Source organism: Herpailurus yagouaroundi, unplaced genomic scaffold (assembly GCF_014898765.1).
Source record: "Herpailurus yagouaroundi ecotype Mexico unplaced genomic scaffold, PumYag 100, whole genome shotgun sequence".
Lineage (NCBI taxonomy): Eukaryota > Metazoa > Chordata > Mammalia > Carnivora > Felidae > Herpailurus > Herpailurus yagouaroundi.
This window is the reverse complement of record NW_024412391.1, coordinates 85,897,055-85,915,347: the sequence shown is the minus strand read 5'-3', so window position 1 is coordinate 85,915,347 and position 18,293 is coordinate 85,897,055. Positions and strand designations below refer to the sequence as shown.

General features: G+C 46.1%; 1 protein-coding gene across 3 annotated transcripts in view; it reads left to right on the top strand.

The window, feature by feature from the left end:
- The window catches only part of VPS41 (VPS41 subunit of HOPS complex), a 188,550-nt gene extending 171,827 nt beyond the window's left edge, over positions 1-16,723 (top strand). For all 3 annotated transcript variants that reach the window (XM_040473002.1, XM_040473003.1, XM_040473004.1), the window contains 5 exons: positions 643-779; positions 12,740-12,839; positions 12,946-12,990; positions 14,867-14,946; positions 15,993-16,723. In XM_040473002.1, the coding sequence (XP_040328936.1) occupies positions 643-779; positions 12,740-12,839; positions 12,946-12,990; positions 14,867-14,946; positions 15,993-16,073 (443 nt within the window). In that variant the 3' untranslated portion in view covers positions 16,074-16,723. The remainder of the gene's footprint in view (positions 1-642; positions 780-12,739; positions 12,840-12,945; positions 12,991-14,866; positions 14,947-15,992) is intronic.
- The last annotated feature ends 1,570 nt before the right edge of the window (positions 16,724-18,293 follow it).

The window sequence follows — 18,293 nt, the reverse complement described above, 5'->3', positions numbered from 1 at the left end:
GTCTGGCCTGGGAGTGAATTTGGCTTTTGACTTGCTAGGTATGTGGCCCTGGATGAATCAGGCAACCACCCCATTTCCCTTTTCTGTAAAATGGAGGCAAACAACACTGCTACCTTGCCAAACATTGGAGAAAAGGGAGAGCCAAGCCATAGTGTAAACTCTCGGTAAATGTTAGGCATCAGCATGGCAGGCTGTGTTCTGAAGTCCTCATCTGCTCTCGAGCTGTTTTTAACTCATGGGGCTTCTCCTTTATGTCATGAAGTGAAAAGAAAGTTAGTTTTTGGGAATTCAGCAATTTAAATGGTTTTAGCACTTCCTTTAAAGGAAATAATTTGGGGGGCACCTGGGTGGCTTAGTTGGTTAGGCGTCCAACCCTTGACTTCAGCTCAGGTCATGATCTCGTGGTTTGGGAGTTCAAGCCCCACATTGGGCTCTGGGCTGACAGTGCAGAGCCCTCTTGGGATTCTGTCTCCCTCTCTCTCTGCCCCCCTGCCGCGCTCTCTCTCTCTCTCTCTCTCTCTCAAAATAAAAATAAGCTTAAAAAAAAATAAAGGAAATAAGTTTTTATTTGAGTCACTTTTGGCCTAAAACTGCACTATGTAAACTGCTTATGTCCTAATTATTGCATGTGCTATTTTGCAGCATTTATTACTGGCTTACTAAACAACATTGGCACGCACGTAGACCCAATTCTCCTGATTCATCGTATTAAGGAAGGAATGGAGATTCCCAATTTGAGAGACTCCTTGGTTAAAATTCTGCAAGACTACAATTTGCAAGTAAGTATCCTTTCTTGGACAAACCCGCCTGGGGGGGTGGGATGAGTCGACTTCCGGATAAACATTTGTAGGGTTATTTTCGATATCAAAGAATTCATTTGGATAACTACATTTGCTTTCGGCCCAGATATTTGGGAAACTCATGGAGTAGAGAAATAAGAAATCTCCCTAGAAGCTACTGAATTGTTTTAACCATTCCCAAATTTCCTCTCCTTGATACGCAGTCATTCTTCCATTTATGTGGTTGATGTCACATGGCATTTGCAAGGCTGAGGGGTGGTTGCACTGGCTGCTGGGCCACTCAAACCAGTTTTGAGTAGAATGAGTATTGTGTCCACTGGGAAGAATAAAAAACATGTTTTTCAAATAATTCTTTTATTTCCTTGAAGTTTCTCAGTAACCCATTGCCTGAAACATGTTGAATACGTGATCTCATTTAACGTTTTGTCTGCTTCCCCGACCAGTACAACCTCGTTGTCTGTAATAGTTCAGAACTTGGTGATAAAAGCAATGGAATGCCTTATTTTCATATAAGTAATTAACATGCTAATTAGAAAGCACCCTCCCCTTTTCTCTAAAAGGACTCCTAACAATTACTATTTCCCAGGATGCTGGTAGCTTCCACAGAACTTGAAACTGTTGAAAGCACATTTCTTTAACAGTTTGGACTCTTCTTTCTCTACTTCGTTTGAAAATGAGTTTCTATTAGTATAGAGGGAAATTGCCTTCTTGGAAACACAAAGATTTTGCAGGCAGAGCCAGAGGATAAGGTTCCGGGGAGAGAAGTGATTGGCAGGTTAAGTAAGGAGAGGAGCGTCATGACGAGGATTTGTGGGGCCCCTGGCCGCTGTGAGGGGTGCCGAGTGGGGGGCTGCCCGCTGCACTTGGGCTGGTGGGCGCAGGTAAGAGGAGAAGTTGAGAAAGACTGATCGCAACAGGAAGTCGAGGGACAGGTGGAAAAGCAGGACAGAGGGACAAGAATGTGGGACCCGGAAGTGGGGTGTCATCACATTAAAATTTCGAAACGCGTCCTCGTAAAATTTCCAAAGGGGTCCTTCAAAAAGTAGGGTGAAGGGTGAGGGTCGTCAGTGTGGAATTAGTCCTGAGACTGTGGGGGCAGTGAGTCCTCCCCAAGGGTGCTGAGGGATGTGGGTGGGAGGGCTGGAGCCAGGCCCCAGCAGCCTCCGTGAGCTGGGAGGCCAGCCTCTCGGCCTTCTGGGGCTATAGCACTGAGTAGCACAGCTTAAAGGAGAAGGGGTTTTCCTGAGGGCAGGACGCAAGAAGACAAGCGGCCTTCCTCAGGAGGGCCTGCGGGAAGTTGGGGTCCCGGGAGAGATGGGTGTTTGGTGCAGGCAGAGGTAGAGGGTTTCTTGTGTGCCAAGCTTTGAGATACACACGTGTTTATTTACAGAGGAACTGGGAGGTTGCGGACAGCCCGGGGAAAGGTTTTCAGGACAGAGAATGAGCCGGACGGGAAGGAGAGAGAATTGGGATGGGTGACTAGGTGAGCATTGTGGGCGGTGCCCCAGGGCTGCGGGAAAGTGGTCCAGGCGGGGGAACACTTCCTGAGTTCTGAGGTTGGAACCGGGCTTTGGGGAAAGTGGTTTCAGCGTCTGACCTCATAAGGCCCTGCATGTGAGTGAGCCTGATGATGATCTGTGTACTTCACGGGCTCTTCCCAGGCCCGGGTGTGCCGGGACCTGCTCGAAGTTTCAAGTCAGGATGTGTTGAGAAGTCATTTAGGTGCGGTGTCCCTGAGCATCTCTGCCCCATGGAAGGCGACAAAATGATCAGTCCTCTGTCCTCCAGATTACAAATGCATCAAGCTTCGCCTCTCGGTTGAAAATGTGCCTGTTTTCCCAGGCTCTGCAGTGCCGGCAGACACACCTAATAAATCCCTCTTACTAGGCTCTTAATCCAGAGAACCAAACTCCCGGGCCTGACTGGATTTCACTCCTCATTCATTTTTTATGAATTAAATTGCATTGTTCTGAGTCAGCCTGGAATAAAAATAAATTATTAGATGCAAAATGAATTCCATATTAAAAAATCATCCACTAAAACAGCTGATAAATCAATATTTTATCCTCTTAATTATGTTTTTAAGTGGACTGAGAGCTTTTCCTTAAGACATGTAAGTGTGCAGTTGGTGATGCGTTGAGGAGGCCGGGAGTTCCTTCTCCAGTGGATCCTGTAAGCCTGACCAGGGAGTGGCCTCTGGGACGAGGGGCGGGACCCCCGGGGAAGGTTGCAGAGCCTCTGGGAACTGCACCTGGGTCTCCCCTGGAGCTCGGACATCTCACTGGAAGGTACAGAGAGGAAACACTGAACTCGGGCAGGTGGTTCAAACAATTCCAGGGGACGCTCCCTTCTTATATGTGAAGAAAGACTTTAGAAGTTTTTTCTATATGAAAGGCTACTGTCTGTCATTAATGGCCACTTATATTCTTTCTCCAGGCCACCTGTTAAAAATAACTTAAGCCTACTTCTAGATTATAGAGCATTTGGAAGTTTCCAGAAAGGTTTCACATACATATTTTTCACTCTTGGTCTCTTTCGTTTGTTCCATAAAAGTATATAGTTGATTTTTACATGTTCTCGCAGGATAAAAATGGCTAGCTCCGTTAATCTCCCAAACTGGGGGGAAATTTTGCAGATGCATGTATTTGCGAGGACCTGGAACCTTCTCTGTTGGAGGCAGGGCGGAGGGGAAGGCCCCTGGCGGATATCGCGGACCATTCAGTAAACAAGGATCCACGGTCAGATGTCAGGGAAAGGGCTCCTCCACGTTGGGAATGTCTTGGGCAGATTTACAGTAAAATGTGCTGCGCTGTAACATGTCTTTCGCCACTGAGAATGCTTCGGGAGAGCACTCATTAGCCAATAGCTTAATCGGAAACAGAAAGCAGGAAAAGTTGCGGGAAAAAATTTAAAATAAGTATCTCCTCTGGTTTTAAAATTTGATGGTTTCCAAAACGCAACAACTCTCCTCAGCTGAAGTTCAGCATGAGGCGCGTTAGCATTCTGTGACATCATTAAAGTGAAGGAAGATTTCCCCTCGGCCGTGATGTTGGTGTTTACATTTTTAAAATTTACTTTATTGTCATGTTTTTGTACCTTGTTACACAGTTCGTATAATGACTCAACACATTTTACAAGCTTCATGAAATCCATAAGATGAAAGTAGTCCTGATTGTATTTCATAAACTTAAAATGTTCCTAGTCCTGGGGCGCCTGGGTGGCTCAGTCGGTTAAGCGTCCAACTTTGGCTCAGGTCATGACCTCATGGTTCGTGGGTTCAAGCCCCACATCAGGCTCTGTGCTGACAGCTCAGAGTCTGGAGCCTGCTTCGGACTCTGTGTCTCCCTCTCTCTCTGCCTCACCCGTTTGCACTCTGTCTCTCTCAAAAATGAATAAGCGTTAAAAAAAAAATTTATAAAAAAAAATGTTCCTGAGCCTGATTTCAAGGACAAAAAGCTTTTGTGTAATGTAAGATTATTTTCAAAACAGTATGATATAAATGACATTTCAGTGCTTACATGAAACTGACAATAGTTTCCAAATTATTTTTATGCTATAGATTTTTCATGTTTATACTTTATATTTTTAAAATATTTTTATTTCTAAATTTAGCATTCATATCCGTTTCTGTTTTTATTTTCCCAGAAAAGTTCTAGCACTTTTGTTCCTATGGTCTTGTTTGATGGCCATTTCTTAGTGGTCATTAGGGACTACTTCCCATATCACAGATGGGAAGGCTGTCTCAAAGGATTTGCCAGCCTGGGAAGCTGGTGAAACTGGGTTTGAGCCCAGGTCTTCTGACTCCATCTTGTGTATTCCTTACTGTTTGGTTGCTCCGTTGGTCTCTGGAGATGCATTTGTGGTCCCGGCAGGTTACAACAACAGAGGAGTATCCGAGATTGACCAGGCAGCCTGCTGTCTTGGGAAAGCAGTGGACGTGATGTTTGCAGAGCTGGACTCCGGTCCTGGCTTTGTCACCAACAAGCCTGTGGCCCTTTGGGAGGGCACCTAACCCTTCTGGATCTCAGCTTTCCCATTCGATTAAATCAATATTTGCCAGCCTGGCTACACACCCGACTTCCCTGAATTCTTTTAAAACTTACTTTGTTTCAGTAAAATAAAGCCTTCCAGATCTGCTAGATTAGAATCTCCTGGGGAGGACTAGGGGACTGAATCCACTCTGATGTTCCTAATCGCTAAGCCTGGCGCAAGTCTGTGCGTTGACATTCGGCATTTAGGAACTTGGAGATTAGATGATCTCTAAAGTACCTTCCGTCTCTCAAGTTCTTCAGAGAGTCATTTCAGAAATACGCCTTTATGTTGTTCCATTTCTTCTTCTTCCTCATCTCTGCTTTGAAATCCAGAGACAAATAAATTAAGAGGAAATAGTGACTTCTTTCTTACCTGCCTTTTTTTATTTTTATGTTTATTTTTGAGAGAGAGACACACACACACACACACACACACACACAGTGTGAGTGGGGAGGGGCAGAGAGGGAGACACAGAATCCTCGAACCAGACAATAGGCTCTGAGCTGGCAGCACAGAGCCTGACGCTGGTCTCGAACCCACGAATGGGTGAGATCATGACCGGAGCCGAAGTCCGATGCCTAACCAACTGAGCCACCCAGGCACCCTTGTTACCTACCTTTTTGGGGGGCTCAGATGGGTGGTTTCTTGTTCAAAGTACATAAACTCTTCATTTCTTCCAAGAGATATATTTTTTTTAATTTATAGATCTCTGAAATGGATTTAAAATGGATTAAATGGATTTAAAATGGATTTTTTTCCCTCTCAAATGATTTCCTTTTGGCGTCATAGCAGCTTTTAGGTGACATAGATGGCCTATGACTACCAGGTGTAGCTTCTTTAATCAATCTGGCACGTGTATACTTTGTGCTGTTGTAAATTGAATACAATTGTAATATTGTTTTTGAACTCCCAACATGAGACCTTAGAGCCTTTCTGTTATTTCCTTATTTCTCTGCATTTCATCTTCTTTGATGATAATCTCAACAAAAAGCAAAGCTTTTTCAATTAGAATTCACATCCCATAGCATCATAGCCTACCTGATGGGTTAGAAATTAGGCAAAATGGTTACCCCGGCTAGCTCCGGGATTGGTATCGTACTGGGGCTTGTAAACCCAGGTAACTCTCTGTGTTTTGCAATTCTAATGACAAGCACTGCAGTATGAACAAGGCAACGTCAGCAAAAAATTCAACACTCCGAGAATCTTTTAAAATAAAGATATCAGAAACTCGGCAATTTTTTATGGCATTTTTCCCCCCACAGCAGCCGTTTCCAATGAAGCATAATAACATCACTGATGTACGATTCTTTTATTGCTTTATAAAATATCTATGAGTCTGGTGCTTTGCACCGGGATGATAATCAATGATGATGAACTGCAGAGAAATCAGGAAAAACCGGAAGACTCTATCTAGAGTCTTCTGTTGGTTTTTGACAGCTGTCTTATAAATACGTTCTTTAAATTCACAGTAGAACAAGGTATGCTTACAACAGACCGATTCTAGATCCTACAGCTGGTTGGTTGTCTTGAAAGTGGTGAAGACGAAAAAGTAAAGGTAATGCTGGAAAGCTTTGCTCTATGGAGAAAACAGTGCAATGGTGAGAAAACAAGAGTTGAGAACAGAGTGTGGGGAGAAAAAATAAGGAAATGTCCCATAAGCAAAATGAATCTCTGAAAGGAAATGTGGTACTTGCTAAGCAACGCCCACACACACTTTTTGAGATGAAAGCTTGACGCCATTATGAAGTTGAGGAAAGAAAAGACCAGTGGTGTACTTCCCTTGGTGAAATTCTAACATGAACTGGAGCTTCTAGTCTGAGATGTGGATTACGCAGAAGAATGAGAAGTGCGTGACAATCTTAGTATTTTCAAGAACTAAAATACTGCATCAAACTGAAAGGCATTATTAGTTAAGTGTCATTTAAAACAAAGACACGAGGGGCACCTGGGTGGCTCAGTCTCGGTTGAGCATCGTACTGGGGCTCAGGTCGTGATCTCGTGGACTGTGAGTTCGAGCCCTGCATCGGGCTCACTGCTATCAGCAGGGAGCCTGCTTCAGATCTTCTTTCCCCCCTCCCCTATGTGCCCCTCCCCCACTCGTGGGTACGCTCTCTCTCTCTCAAAATTAAACATTAAAAAAAAGACATGAAAAAATACATCCCATAATAAAAAGAACACTATGATAGAAAATAGGAATACTTGAAAAATAACCAAATAGAACTCTTTGAAACTGTTTGGGTATTCATTTAAATTATCAGTTCAGTGCAAGGTCAATAGTAGATTGGACTCAGCTGAAAGGGAGAATGAACTGGAAGATCTGATGAAATGGTATATGCAGCACAGAGTAATTAAGAGATCATAGAAAAGAGTGGCCAATGGAGAAGGGAGGTGAGAATGTGTATGTCCTCAACCACAGGACTTCTGGAGGAGAGAAAAGGCTAATAGGGAAACCTCTAACAAAGTTGATCAAGAAAAAGAAAAAAAAAATCCATATATATTAGGAACAAACATGACAACTAGATGCAGACAAGATTTAAAAACTGAATGTTACAAAATTTTACATCCGTATATTTGAAAACTCAGTTTTCCACACCCCAAAAACAAATAATCCAGTGAAGAAATGGGCAGAAGATGTGAATAGACACTTCTCCAAAGAAGACATCCAGATAGCCAAGAGGCACATGAAAAGATGCTCAGCGTCGCTCCTCATCAGGGAAATACAAATCAAAACCACACTGAGATACCACCTCATGCCAGTCAGAGTGGCCAAAATGAACAAATCAGGAGACTATAGATGCTGGAGAGGATGTGGAGAAACGGGAACCCTCTCGCACTGTTGGTGGGAATGCAAACTGGTGCAGCCGCTCTGGAAAACAGTGTGGAGGTTCCTCAAAAAATTAGAAATAGATCTACCCTATGACCCAGCAGTAGCACTGCTAGGAATTTACCCAAGGGATACAGGAGTGCTGATGCATAGGGGCACTTGTACCCCAATGTTTATAGCAGCACTTTCAATAACAGCCAAATGATGGAAAGAGCCTAGGTGTCCATCAACTGATGAATGGATAAAGAAGTTGTGGTTTATATATACAATGGAATACTACTTGGAAATGAGAAAGAATGAAATACGGCCTTTTGTAGCAACGTGGATGGAACTGGAGAGTGTGATGCTAAGTGAAATAAGCCATACAGAGAAAGACAGATACCATATGTTTTCACTCTAATGTGGATCCTGAGAAACTTAACAGAGGATCATGGGGGAAGGGAAGAAAAAAAAAAGTTAGGAAGAGAGCCAAACCATAAGAGACTCTTAAAAACTGAGAATAAACTGAGGGTTGGTGGGGAGTGGCGGGGGGGGGGGGGGGGGGGGGCGACGGGCATTGAGGAGGGCACCTGTTGGGATGAGCCCTGGGTGTTGTATGGAAACCAATAAATTTCATATTAAAAAAGAAAAGTCCGTTTTCTAGGAAAATATAAATTACCAGTATTTACTCAAGAACAAATAGCCCTATAGTCATTAAATCAGTAGTCAGAACATAAAGCCACAATAAAAGCACTAATCCACAGTCAACTTTAGAAATAGGTTTTATCAAAGTTTTAAAACACAGGCAGTCCCCAAATATATTTTGTAGTTAACCTTTTAATTAAGCCAGGATCTGCGAGGAGAAGAGGGCAACATTTCTACCCTGCAAAGGAGGTGAGAAATGGTCTGTCTTCAGGACACGATGGACCCAACTGACACCTGAGGTCCCATCAGCTTCCAGGAAGAGGAGGACAATGCTGGGAGGTGGCCAGCCAAGCTGTCACAGCCCTGCCATGTTGATTCAGTGAATAAAAGAACCATAAAATTCATTCCAGAGAGAAACCCAACATCTTGAAGATTGCTTTGCTGCTCATCTGAAAAAATAAAGAATAAAGCCTAACAGCCAAACCCAAGCAATCCCTATTTTACATAAACTTTTCCAGAGGATAGAATAGAAAAGCTCTTCAGTTCCCTGGGGGATGCTAGTCTAACCTTTCCAGCGTCCTAGGAGGGCAATCTAAGACCATTAGAGCCTTGTCTCTTTAACAAATGCATAAAGGCTACACAAATCGTTAGCTAATTGAATCTAACCCTTTAATTGTTGACAGTATGTACATAACCATAAATGTCATAAATTCTCTCTAAAGTAATCATCATCTATATGTTTGATACAATTCTAATCAAAACCCCCAAAGAATTCTTTACTGTCCTAAGTTTTTGTACAAAGTGGCTAAGATTAAGAAGAATAAGGAGGAGAGATTTATGAGATATTAAAACATAATATGTGGGAACGTAAAATGGTGTAACTGCTTTGCAGAACTATTTGATAGGTACTTTAAAAATTAGGCATATACCTATTTCATAACCCAGCAGTTTTGCTCTTAAGTATTTATCCAAGATGAAAAGTAGGTCCACAAAAGAACTGTACAAAAAATGTCCTTTGCAACTTTATCCCTAATAGCCCTAGAGTGGAAACAGCCTAGATGTCCATCAACAGGAGAGTATATCTCCAAATTGCTGCCTCTTGGTCACAAACCAGATGTTGTATCTCCGGACCGCACATCCACATTCCAGGCAGGAAGATGTGGGAAGCAAAGGGCTCTTTCCTGATGAGTCTTTGCTTTTTTATTTGGGAAAGGATGGCTTTCCAGCCTCTACGTTCATCTCATTGGCTAGATCTGTGTTGCATGAGTCCCAGGCAGCTGCATGGTTTAGTTGGGGACACACTGAACATAGTTGAAGTCATGTTTGTAAAAAAGGAGGAGGGAAGGTAGTGGGCACGGAAATGTCAGCTAGATCTGAAATCTTTTCTTTTTCTTCTGAAATCGATCTGAAGCATACGGTAACACCTTAATAGCTTTGCTCAATCTAAGTGCAGAGACTTGAGTATATTTTATTCTCTACGTTTGCTGTATTTCACGATTTAAAACGGAAAGTAGCCCAAAGTAGTGGCAGAGGATATATTCAAAACGTGACTGGCAGTGACTCGATGGCATTTTGGTCATAAAGACCTGGATGGCAGGAGAGCGTGCCTGTGCCCCACGAACGTGAATAATGCCAGGTCTGCAAGGCTGGAGACCGTGGGAGGTGAGCGTCCACAGGTGGGAGCAGGCTGCGTGTGACCACCTTGGAAGATGGGAGTTGTCGGAAATCAGGAAGGTCAGAGAGGGCTGAAGAGGACGGAGTTGGACTCCGCCACCGATGTTTTAATAAAGGCGTTCGTGGGAAACACCAAGTATCCACTTTTAAGGTTGAAATAAATCAGTGACCACTACAGCCGATTTTTCACGAGTCACTGATGGTTGCTACAGCGAATGATCCATGGTCAACCTAATGCCTTGTCATGTCTGACGCTGAAAATAGTACCTATCTGATGCTACGGTGTTCTTGTGTGGGCTTCACTCGCCTGCTCTGATTGCCCTCGGAGTACTCCCGGTTTTGTGGGATAACTGGTTCTTCTGCACCGATGGTAGCTGCATTTCGTGCTCTACCTACCTGCCTGGTATCACGTAAATGAGAAACCGTTTTTGTGTTTTCCTGCTTTGGAGGCTTGGGTTTTGGGCAGATGAAGTATAAAGTAACATATACTACGCTGTATTTGTGTATTTTCCCTTCTCCTGGCTGAGGGCCTGTGAATACTGAAGTTTTTCCTAGAAAATGCTGTGGGCAGGCGGATTGTACCTATTTAGAAAAACGCAATCCTGGTAAAGAAACGGTTCCTCTTCAGTTTGCAGGGTTTTTTTGCATTTTCTTTTTTAAATTTGCAGGCACCGTGGCTTCTGTCCGTACTGCTGGGTCTGCCTTTCCTCCTGTATCACTCATGCGGGAGACCCACTCAGGGTCAGAGCCAGCTCGTTTTGAAACGTTTTACCGAAGATACTTTGACACTGTTTTTCTTAAGTTTTTATTTTGGTATCGGAGGCAGAGCAGTTTTCTATGTTTGGTTATCAATTTTCCTAAAGTTACTAACATCAGTTTTTTTTTTTATTTTTGAGAGAGAGCGTGAGCGAGCACATACATGGAAGGGGCAGAGGGAGAGGGAGAGAGAATCCCAAGCAGGCTCCACATCATCAGTGTGGAGCCTGACGTGGGGCTCAAACTCACAAACCGTGAGAGCAGGAGTCAGACGCTCTGCGAGTCGAAGTCGGACGCTTAATGCACTGAGCCACCCAGGCGCCCCTGGTATCAGTATCTCCTAGACCTCTTTCTTACCATATTTTTCTCTTCCTGTGTGCTTTAATGATACCCATTAAAGTTTTAATGCCTTTTTTAAATGAATCCAGAATCTGATTTTTAGTAGCATTTTGAAGAAGAAAACGTCATAGGCAATGTCTCGATTAATGTAGAAATCGTAGAGCTTTATTTCCTGTTCAGCAGTACTAGAAATGGCAGGTACAGAACTTAGATCTGGGCATCAGCTCTGTTTTCTTGAGTATTTGCTTTTGTAGGACTGGGGAGCAAGCCTTTGGGCTGCGTTCCCCCAGCCCATGCTGTCCGGGATTTGAGAGGAGCGTGTATTAGTGTAGACACCGGGGATAGCAGAGCCCAGGTGGCCCAGTGGCATGAATTGAGAACCTGAAAAGCAAGACACATGCGTAGTATGAAGAAGGGTGGGACGCACCTCTTGAGAGCAGTATTCGCTGTGACCCAGAGCTGGACCTAGGGAGGCGGTGAGGGCATCATTCTGTGAATTTCCGGGACAGTTACATCTGACCGCACAGAAACGTGCATTAAGACCCATCGAGCCAGAAGAGCGAGCCACAGACCCTGCCACAGAGAGCCTCACTGCCCTTCAGGCCCTGAGTGTCCCCCTCTTAGAAAAGCAACAAGTTCTGGTTCAAAAAAAAAAAGGCACTTGGCATAAGCACACCTCACACAACCTCTGCCAATTTCTAACAAAACACCTCGGAAAACCCATAACAGGCTGGAAACTCTCACCGGGGCCCATGGAACGGGGCAAAAGGTACAGCGGGTGGTCTGTCTCCTGTGCCCCAAGCAGGTGGGCACTCTCTGCCTCCATCCCACCCCGGCTCCGAAACACAAGGTGGGTGCCACCCAGCAGCATTGGCCTGCACTGTAGGTGTCGTGACTTGTGAGGCTGCTGCGGGGGTCCCTGCCTCTCCTCGTTGTCCAGGCAGCGAGGGAGAAAATATGTAACTTACGAAGTAGCAGGAAAAATGCATAAAGAAAAAGCGCAGTACTGGGATGAAGAAAATGGATCTTGTAACAGAATATGAACATCTGTGGTCAGTTTTCAGTCGTCCGCCCCCTTTAAGAGTCCCCAAATTGGAGGGTTAACAGAGACACTTGAGACCCTTAGCACTGCGCTGAACAGTTGGGATGGGAGAAGAGAGGGATTGTGGCCAGGAGGGGGGTTAAGACAGAGATCCTGTCTGCTTAGCTGCTCTGTGCCCTGTTCCTTGTCTGTGATATGGACCCCATATAGATCAGGGCAGTAGATAGACGGAGTTATCAAATGGAACATTCTGGAATAGCTGGTTTTCCATCCTGGAATGAGCAGGTCACAGAGGGGCAGAACTGCCAGGCAGAGTCCGAGTTAGGAAGCCTTGTAAGATAACGTCAGGGTTCATTAATAACAGCCTTCCTTGCCAGACTTTTACATTTGTATGTCATTTCACAAGCGCTACAGGAACGGCCATACATTAAGTGCAGTTGTGACTGCACGGAGGCTGGAAAGGTTGGTCTCACAGGTTTGGAGGGAAGAGTGTACTGAGGGCCGGCAAGCAGTGAGTGCTTCCTCGGGCAGCTTCAAACACCAATTTTCTGAATCCCCAGTAAGAGGGTTCTCCCCCATATTTGAGTCTTCTAAAGATGCGGGTTTTGTTTTGTTTTGTTTTGTTTTGTTTTACAACGAATGCATTAGATCCTGCTTCGTGAAGGCTGCAAGAAGATTCTCGTAGCCGACTCTTTGTCCTTACTGAAGAGGATGCACCGGACTCAAATGAAAGGCGTTCTGGTCGATGGTGGGTATCATTGAAATAATCCTATTGGAACCATAGGCCTTGCTTTCAGAAGAGACAGAGCAAACAGAAAGGCTGTCTAATCCCAAATGTATGTGTTTCCTTGCAGAGGAAAACATCTGTGAGTCGTGCCTTTCCCCTATTCTTCCGTCAGGTAAGATGGTTGGCGGGCGGAGATCCCCCAAATATGTGTTTATGAGGAGAATTAATTTTTTTTAATTTTTTATATTTTTGAGAGAGAGAGAGAGAGAGAGAGAGTGTGTGTGTGTGTGTGTGTGTGTGTGTGTTCACGTGGGGGAGGGGCAGAGAGAGAGAGAGAGGGAGACACAGAATCCGAAGCAGGCTCCAGGCTCTGAGCTATGAGCACAGAGCCCCAACACCAGGCTCGAACTCACGAGCTGTGAGATCATGACCTGAGCTGAAGTCGGGCATTTAACCCACTGAGCCACCCAGGCGCCCCAGAATTAAAATTTTGACGTTAGCTAATCTATAACTTCTGGAATAATCTGTGTACAGAATTTCGGCCCACAACCCTACCCAGTTGCAGGCCGGCACCACCATTTTGTAAAGCTGAGGCGCTCATCCTAGAGTGAGCCCGCATTACCTGGAAGGCTCGGGAAGCCCAGAGTGCCGGTACCCCCCCAACACGTGCAGAGGCAGTAGTTCCCGAGCAGGACCCAAGAATTTGCATTTCCAACACATTCCCGGGTGACATAGATGGTTTTTCGGGAGGCATTCTTTGAGAATCATGGCTTTAGAGTAAAATAGAATGGAAAAACTACCATCAACATGTTTAAATTCCAAGGAATAAGAGTCGTGTGTATCTAGGAAAAAAATTGTACACCAGCACAAAAAAAAAAAAAAATTGTACTTCCCTTTTCTTTAAACTTTTTCTCTGCTCTGTGGTTATGGGCCCCTAAATTATCCCCGATTTCGACGGAAACCTACTATGTGCCGCCTCCTCAGAACACAAGCACGTGTTTATTTATAGTTGGTAGATATAATATATATATCGTCGTGTGTAATCGGAGCGCCTTACGTAAGGATAAGACAGAAGAGGAAATTCCAGAATTTGAAAATAGCAATTAAAGCATAGCTGTCGGGATGCAAAAAAAGTGCTCCTTTGATACAAATTCAGCACACAGAAGTATCAAGAGAGCTAGCTGCTGCAGGGTTTACTTAGCTTTAAGGGATAATCTAACAGCAACATGAGAAGTCTGTTCCCCCCAGGGTCTTTTCTAGAGGAAATGGGTTTGAAGTGTTCATGTTAAAAACTGCAGCGGACGCAGGAAAAGTGAGCTTTCGCAGTGTTTTTAGGCCGTGTTTTAACAGACCTGCAGACCAGTGCACCCGCGGTGTGTAATTAAATTCTGCAGAAGTGCTCGCAGCACGGTGCAAGGTCACAGCCTAGGATTGTCACCCTGCTCTGCCCCCAAGTCACTGAGTGGTCCTGGCCAAGGCAGTAGGTGAACTGGCAGGATTTTTCTAAAGCCACGGAATGGACTGAGGGATATGGTGTGTATAGTGTGTGTGAGGGCACAGGGAAGGGAAGAGGGGATACACATCCTAATTTGTTTTAAGTCTTAGAATGGGGGAGGGGCAGAGAGAGAAACCCAAGCAGGCCCCGTGCTGTCAGCACAGGGCCTGATGCGATGCTCAGTGTCACAAACCATGAGATCATGTCCTGAGCCGAAATCTAGAGCTGGACACTTAACCGAATGAGCCACCCAGTTTCCTCCTAACTTTTAAAATAAACATGGTTGCATTCGCTGGGAAGCGGTCCCCGGTTTGTAGGCGTAACTGACGTGGAGGTCTGTGACCTTGACTCAGAGCAGCTCGGTTGTGGTAGCTGCTGTGCGTTTGCTCCCAGCACCCCTCGGGGATGCCTCTGTGACCGTGCGGTCCTCCTACGGCGGCTTCCTGCCGGAACGTTGAACCACAGCTGGACTTGCAGTCGGGAGCGGTTCCCGCAGTTCCCGATCTGCCTGTTTCATTGGGTTCTTCTCTCTTTTCTGCCCTGTGCCCCCCAGATGCCGCTAAGCCCTTCAGCGTGGTGGCCTTCCACTGCCGCCACATGTTCCACAAGGAGTGCCTGCCCGTGCCCAGCATGGTGAGTGGGAAGTCCGAAGTCTAATGTGTCATCCCGTGGCTCTGTGGCTTCTCAGAATTTGTTCTAGATCCCACGAGAAAATGGCTTTATTCCTCAAGGGTAAAGACGCTTAGTATACTACCCAGTAGTGTCCCCTTCTCCGTGGTTGCGGTCACCCGCGGTCTGGAAGCAGGCGGTTGTCTTCCTGACGAACAGCCAGGTCAGTAGTAGTCTACACGATGCCTGTTTCGTTCCTCACTTCACCTCCGCAGGCAGGCATTTCCTCCTCCTCCTCCTCCTCCTCCTCATGGGAAGAGGGGTGAGTACAGTACAAGGTAAACCGCGTTCACATAACTTTCATTGCAGTGTATTGTTATCATTGTCTGTTTTATTAGTTATCAATCTTGTGCCTAATTTATCCTAGGTAGGGATGTACAGAAGAAACAGTGTATTTAGGGTTTGGTACTGTGGTTTCAGGCATCCCCCAGGGGTCTTGGGACATATCCCCATGGATAAAGGGGGATTACTGTGCTAAACCCAAAATCGAGTGGATTCATGTAGGTACAATTGATGAGGGTCAAGCCATACAGCTGTGAGATACAGTGAAAACCATTTTCTAGTGTTCACTTTTTCAGCCCGATTTCCATATCGTGACACTGCTATTTTCAGTATCAAGTCATGTCCCCCATGTGCCCCCTGGTCACATTAGACTTGTTCTGCTGTGGGGGGGTTCTTGGAGTCTCACAGAACCCTCTGTGACCCAGCAAAAATCTCCAGGAAATGGAGGGACATTTCCTAGCTTCCTCCCCACCCCCTGACCAATGTTCCCATAAGATTTCTGAATATGAGAATAGAAAGAATTTTTATTTTTTTAATGGTTATTTTTGAGAGAGAGCAAGCACACAGGGGAGGGGCAGAGAGAGGGAGACAGAAACCGAAGCAGGCTCCAGGCTCTGAGCTGTCAGCACAGAGCCCGATGCGGGGCTCGAACTCATGGACCGCGAGATCATGACCCAGGCAGCCAAAAAAGCTTTTTTAAAACCCGTGTCTTGTAATTACGTTTCTAGAATTCGCCCGCACAGTTCTGCAACATCTGCAGCGCCAAGCACCGTGGACCAGGAAGTGCCATCTTGGAGTTGAAGAAATAGCCCGGTTCGGCTGGTGACCCCTCCTCCCCGTGCTCTCCAAGACTGTTTTTGCAACAGTGGCAGCGTTCGTGGACACCAATGCTGTTCAGAGATCTGTGCGTGTTTAGGTCACACTCAGAAGAGGTGTGTTCATCTTTGCCTGCCTGCTCGGGGCTACTCTCTGCAGGTGACGTTAGGGTTCCCCCCTGTCCCTGCCTGGGGCTCACACTCCACACTCGGTCGTTGGCTGGGTTCGTTCTTTAGGAACAGAAGAGAAGGGAGCGGGGTGGAAGTGAGGTTCTGGACCCTAGCAAGGCTTTCCGGCCATCGAGTGCACTGCCGAGAGCAGTCCCTGCTGCCTGGGCGCAGCTCCAGGACCTGCCCGGCAACTTGGACCTGTTTCCACGGCCTCTGCTTAATCAGCCCTCCCATTCTGGGGGTGGCTTCGGTTTATGGCATCAGCTGTGCTTCTCTTCTTAATAGGCATCTAATGAAACACTGTGTAAATTGTCACTTAGTCAAGGACATCTGGGAATACCAGGCGCAGGCTGACGTCATGCTGTTTCACGTTGACTGATCACGTGTTCTGTGTGTCCTGACAACCAGCCGTGTCCGGCCCTGGCAGACAGCCCATGTTTGTTGACTGAATAAATGTTCCCTCTTACAAAAGACTCCTTGTAGCGAATTCTGGCTCACCTCAGTGAGGTGTGAAGGGTCATGGTTGGGTCCTGCCAGCTGGGAGGAGGGAAGGGATGTTAGAGAGTCTGAGAGGGAGTCTCAGGAGAAATGGGACCACCCAGTGGCGGGGCCTGGGCCTGACACGTGTCCTGCAGCCTTGTCGGCCCTCGGGGAATGCAGAGTGGAGGATGCAGGGCCAGGATCCGAACTTGTGACCGTCTTGCAGCGGTCGGCTTCATCCATCCTGGGCTATGTTGTGCCGACCTCCTGCCATGGGTGGAAAACACATGCTGTCACCACACTTAGTCCCACAGACACGAATAAATGCAGCTCTCTGCTTTATTTTTTGGGGAGTGGGCGGGATGCTCATGCGTACTGAGTGCCTTCCCACCACCAAGCCTGGCCCCGCCTTCCCACCGGCAGCACCTCGTTTCATGCATAAGGCACCCCCCCCCCCCCCAGGAAGAACATACCACATCCCACAGTATCCTGTCGAGCAACTGAAACAGGGAGACATCATCACGGTTGCAGAGGTGACTGCCAACCTCCAGGGCATGGCTCCCTGTAAGAAATCGGGGCAGAGGGCCAAATTCAGAGGAAATGCATGGTAGGTCTCTGCAGCAGAGCCCCAACATTCTCCAGCAGACATCAGGCTTTTCCTGTTACTCCTACAGATCCCAAACTAGAAAGTCCTCAGCACCCCTCCGTATCCCATTCCCTTGTTCCAGTTTCTGCTGGTTTTCCTTGTGTTCTAACCAGAGAAATCCTTATTTCACCAAAAAACTCACAAGTAAAGCCAATTTGTAAGCACACGTAAAAAGCAAAGCTGCTGCACTTACTTTGGGGAAGAGGGGCGTGGCTGCAAAATGCATGTTCCCTCCCACCCCTGTACAGAAAGCCACTCTGAGGGTGAAACAGCCAAGTTCAAGGTTCTCTGGTGAGAGCCTGTTTTCTTCTTCTAGTCAAAAGGATTTTTATACTAGTTTAAAAATGAAAAGTTCTCGGGGCGCCTGGGTGGCGCAGTCGGTTAAGTGTCCGACTTCAGCCGGGTCACGATCTCGCGGTCCGTGAGTTCGAGCCCCGCGTCAGGCTCTGGGCTGATGGCTCAGAGCCTGGAGCCTGTTTCCGATTCTGTGTCTCCCTCTCTCTGCCCCTCACCCGTTCATGCTCTGTCTCTCTCTGTCCCAAAAATAAATAAATGTTGAAAAAAAAAAAAAAAGTTCTCAACAATTTTTTTTTTTAAGTTTGAGAGAGAGAAGGCAGCACAAGTAGGGGAGAGGGGCTCAGAGAGGGGAAGAGAGAATCCCAAGCAGGCTCCACATTGTGAGCACAGAGCGCCCCCCCCCCCCCGGGCTTGAACTCACGAAACCACGAGATCACGACCTGAGCTGAAACCAGGGTTTATCGACGGAGCCACCAGGCGCCCTGACAAATTTTTAACTTGGTGGTTATAATCTTAACCTATATATTTTCATATTCTAAAAACAAGCATTCGAGCAATTACTGTGGGTCGGGCGTTGTTGCAAGCACCATTTGTATTCTTTGTCCCAACTCCGAAACAGG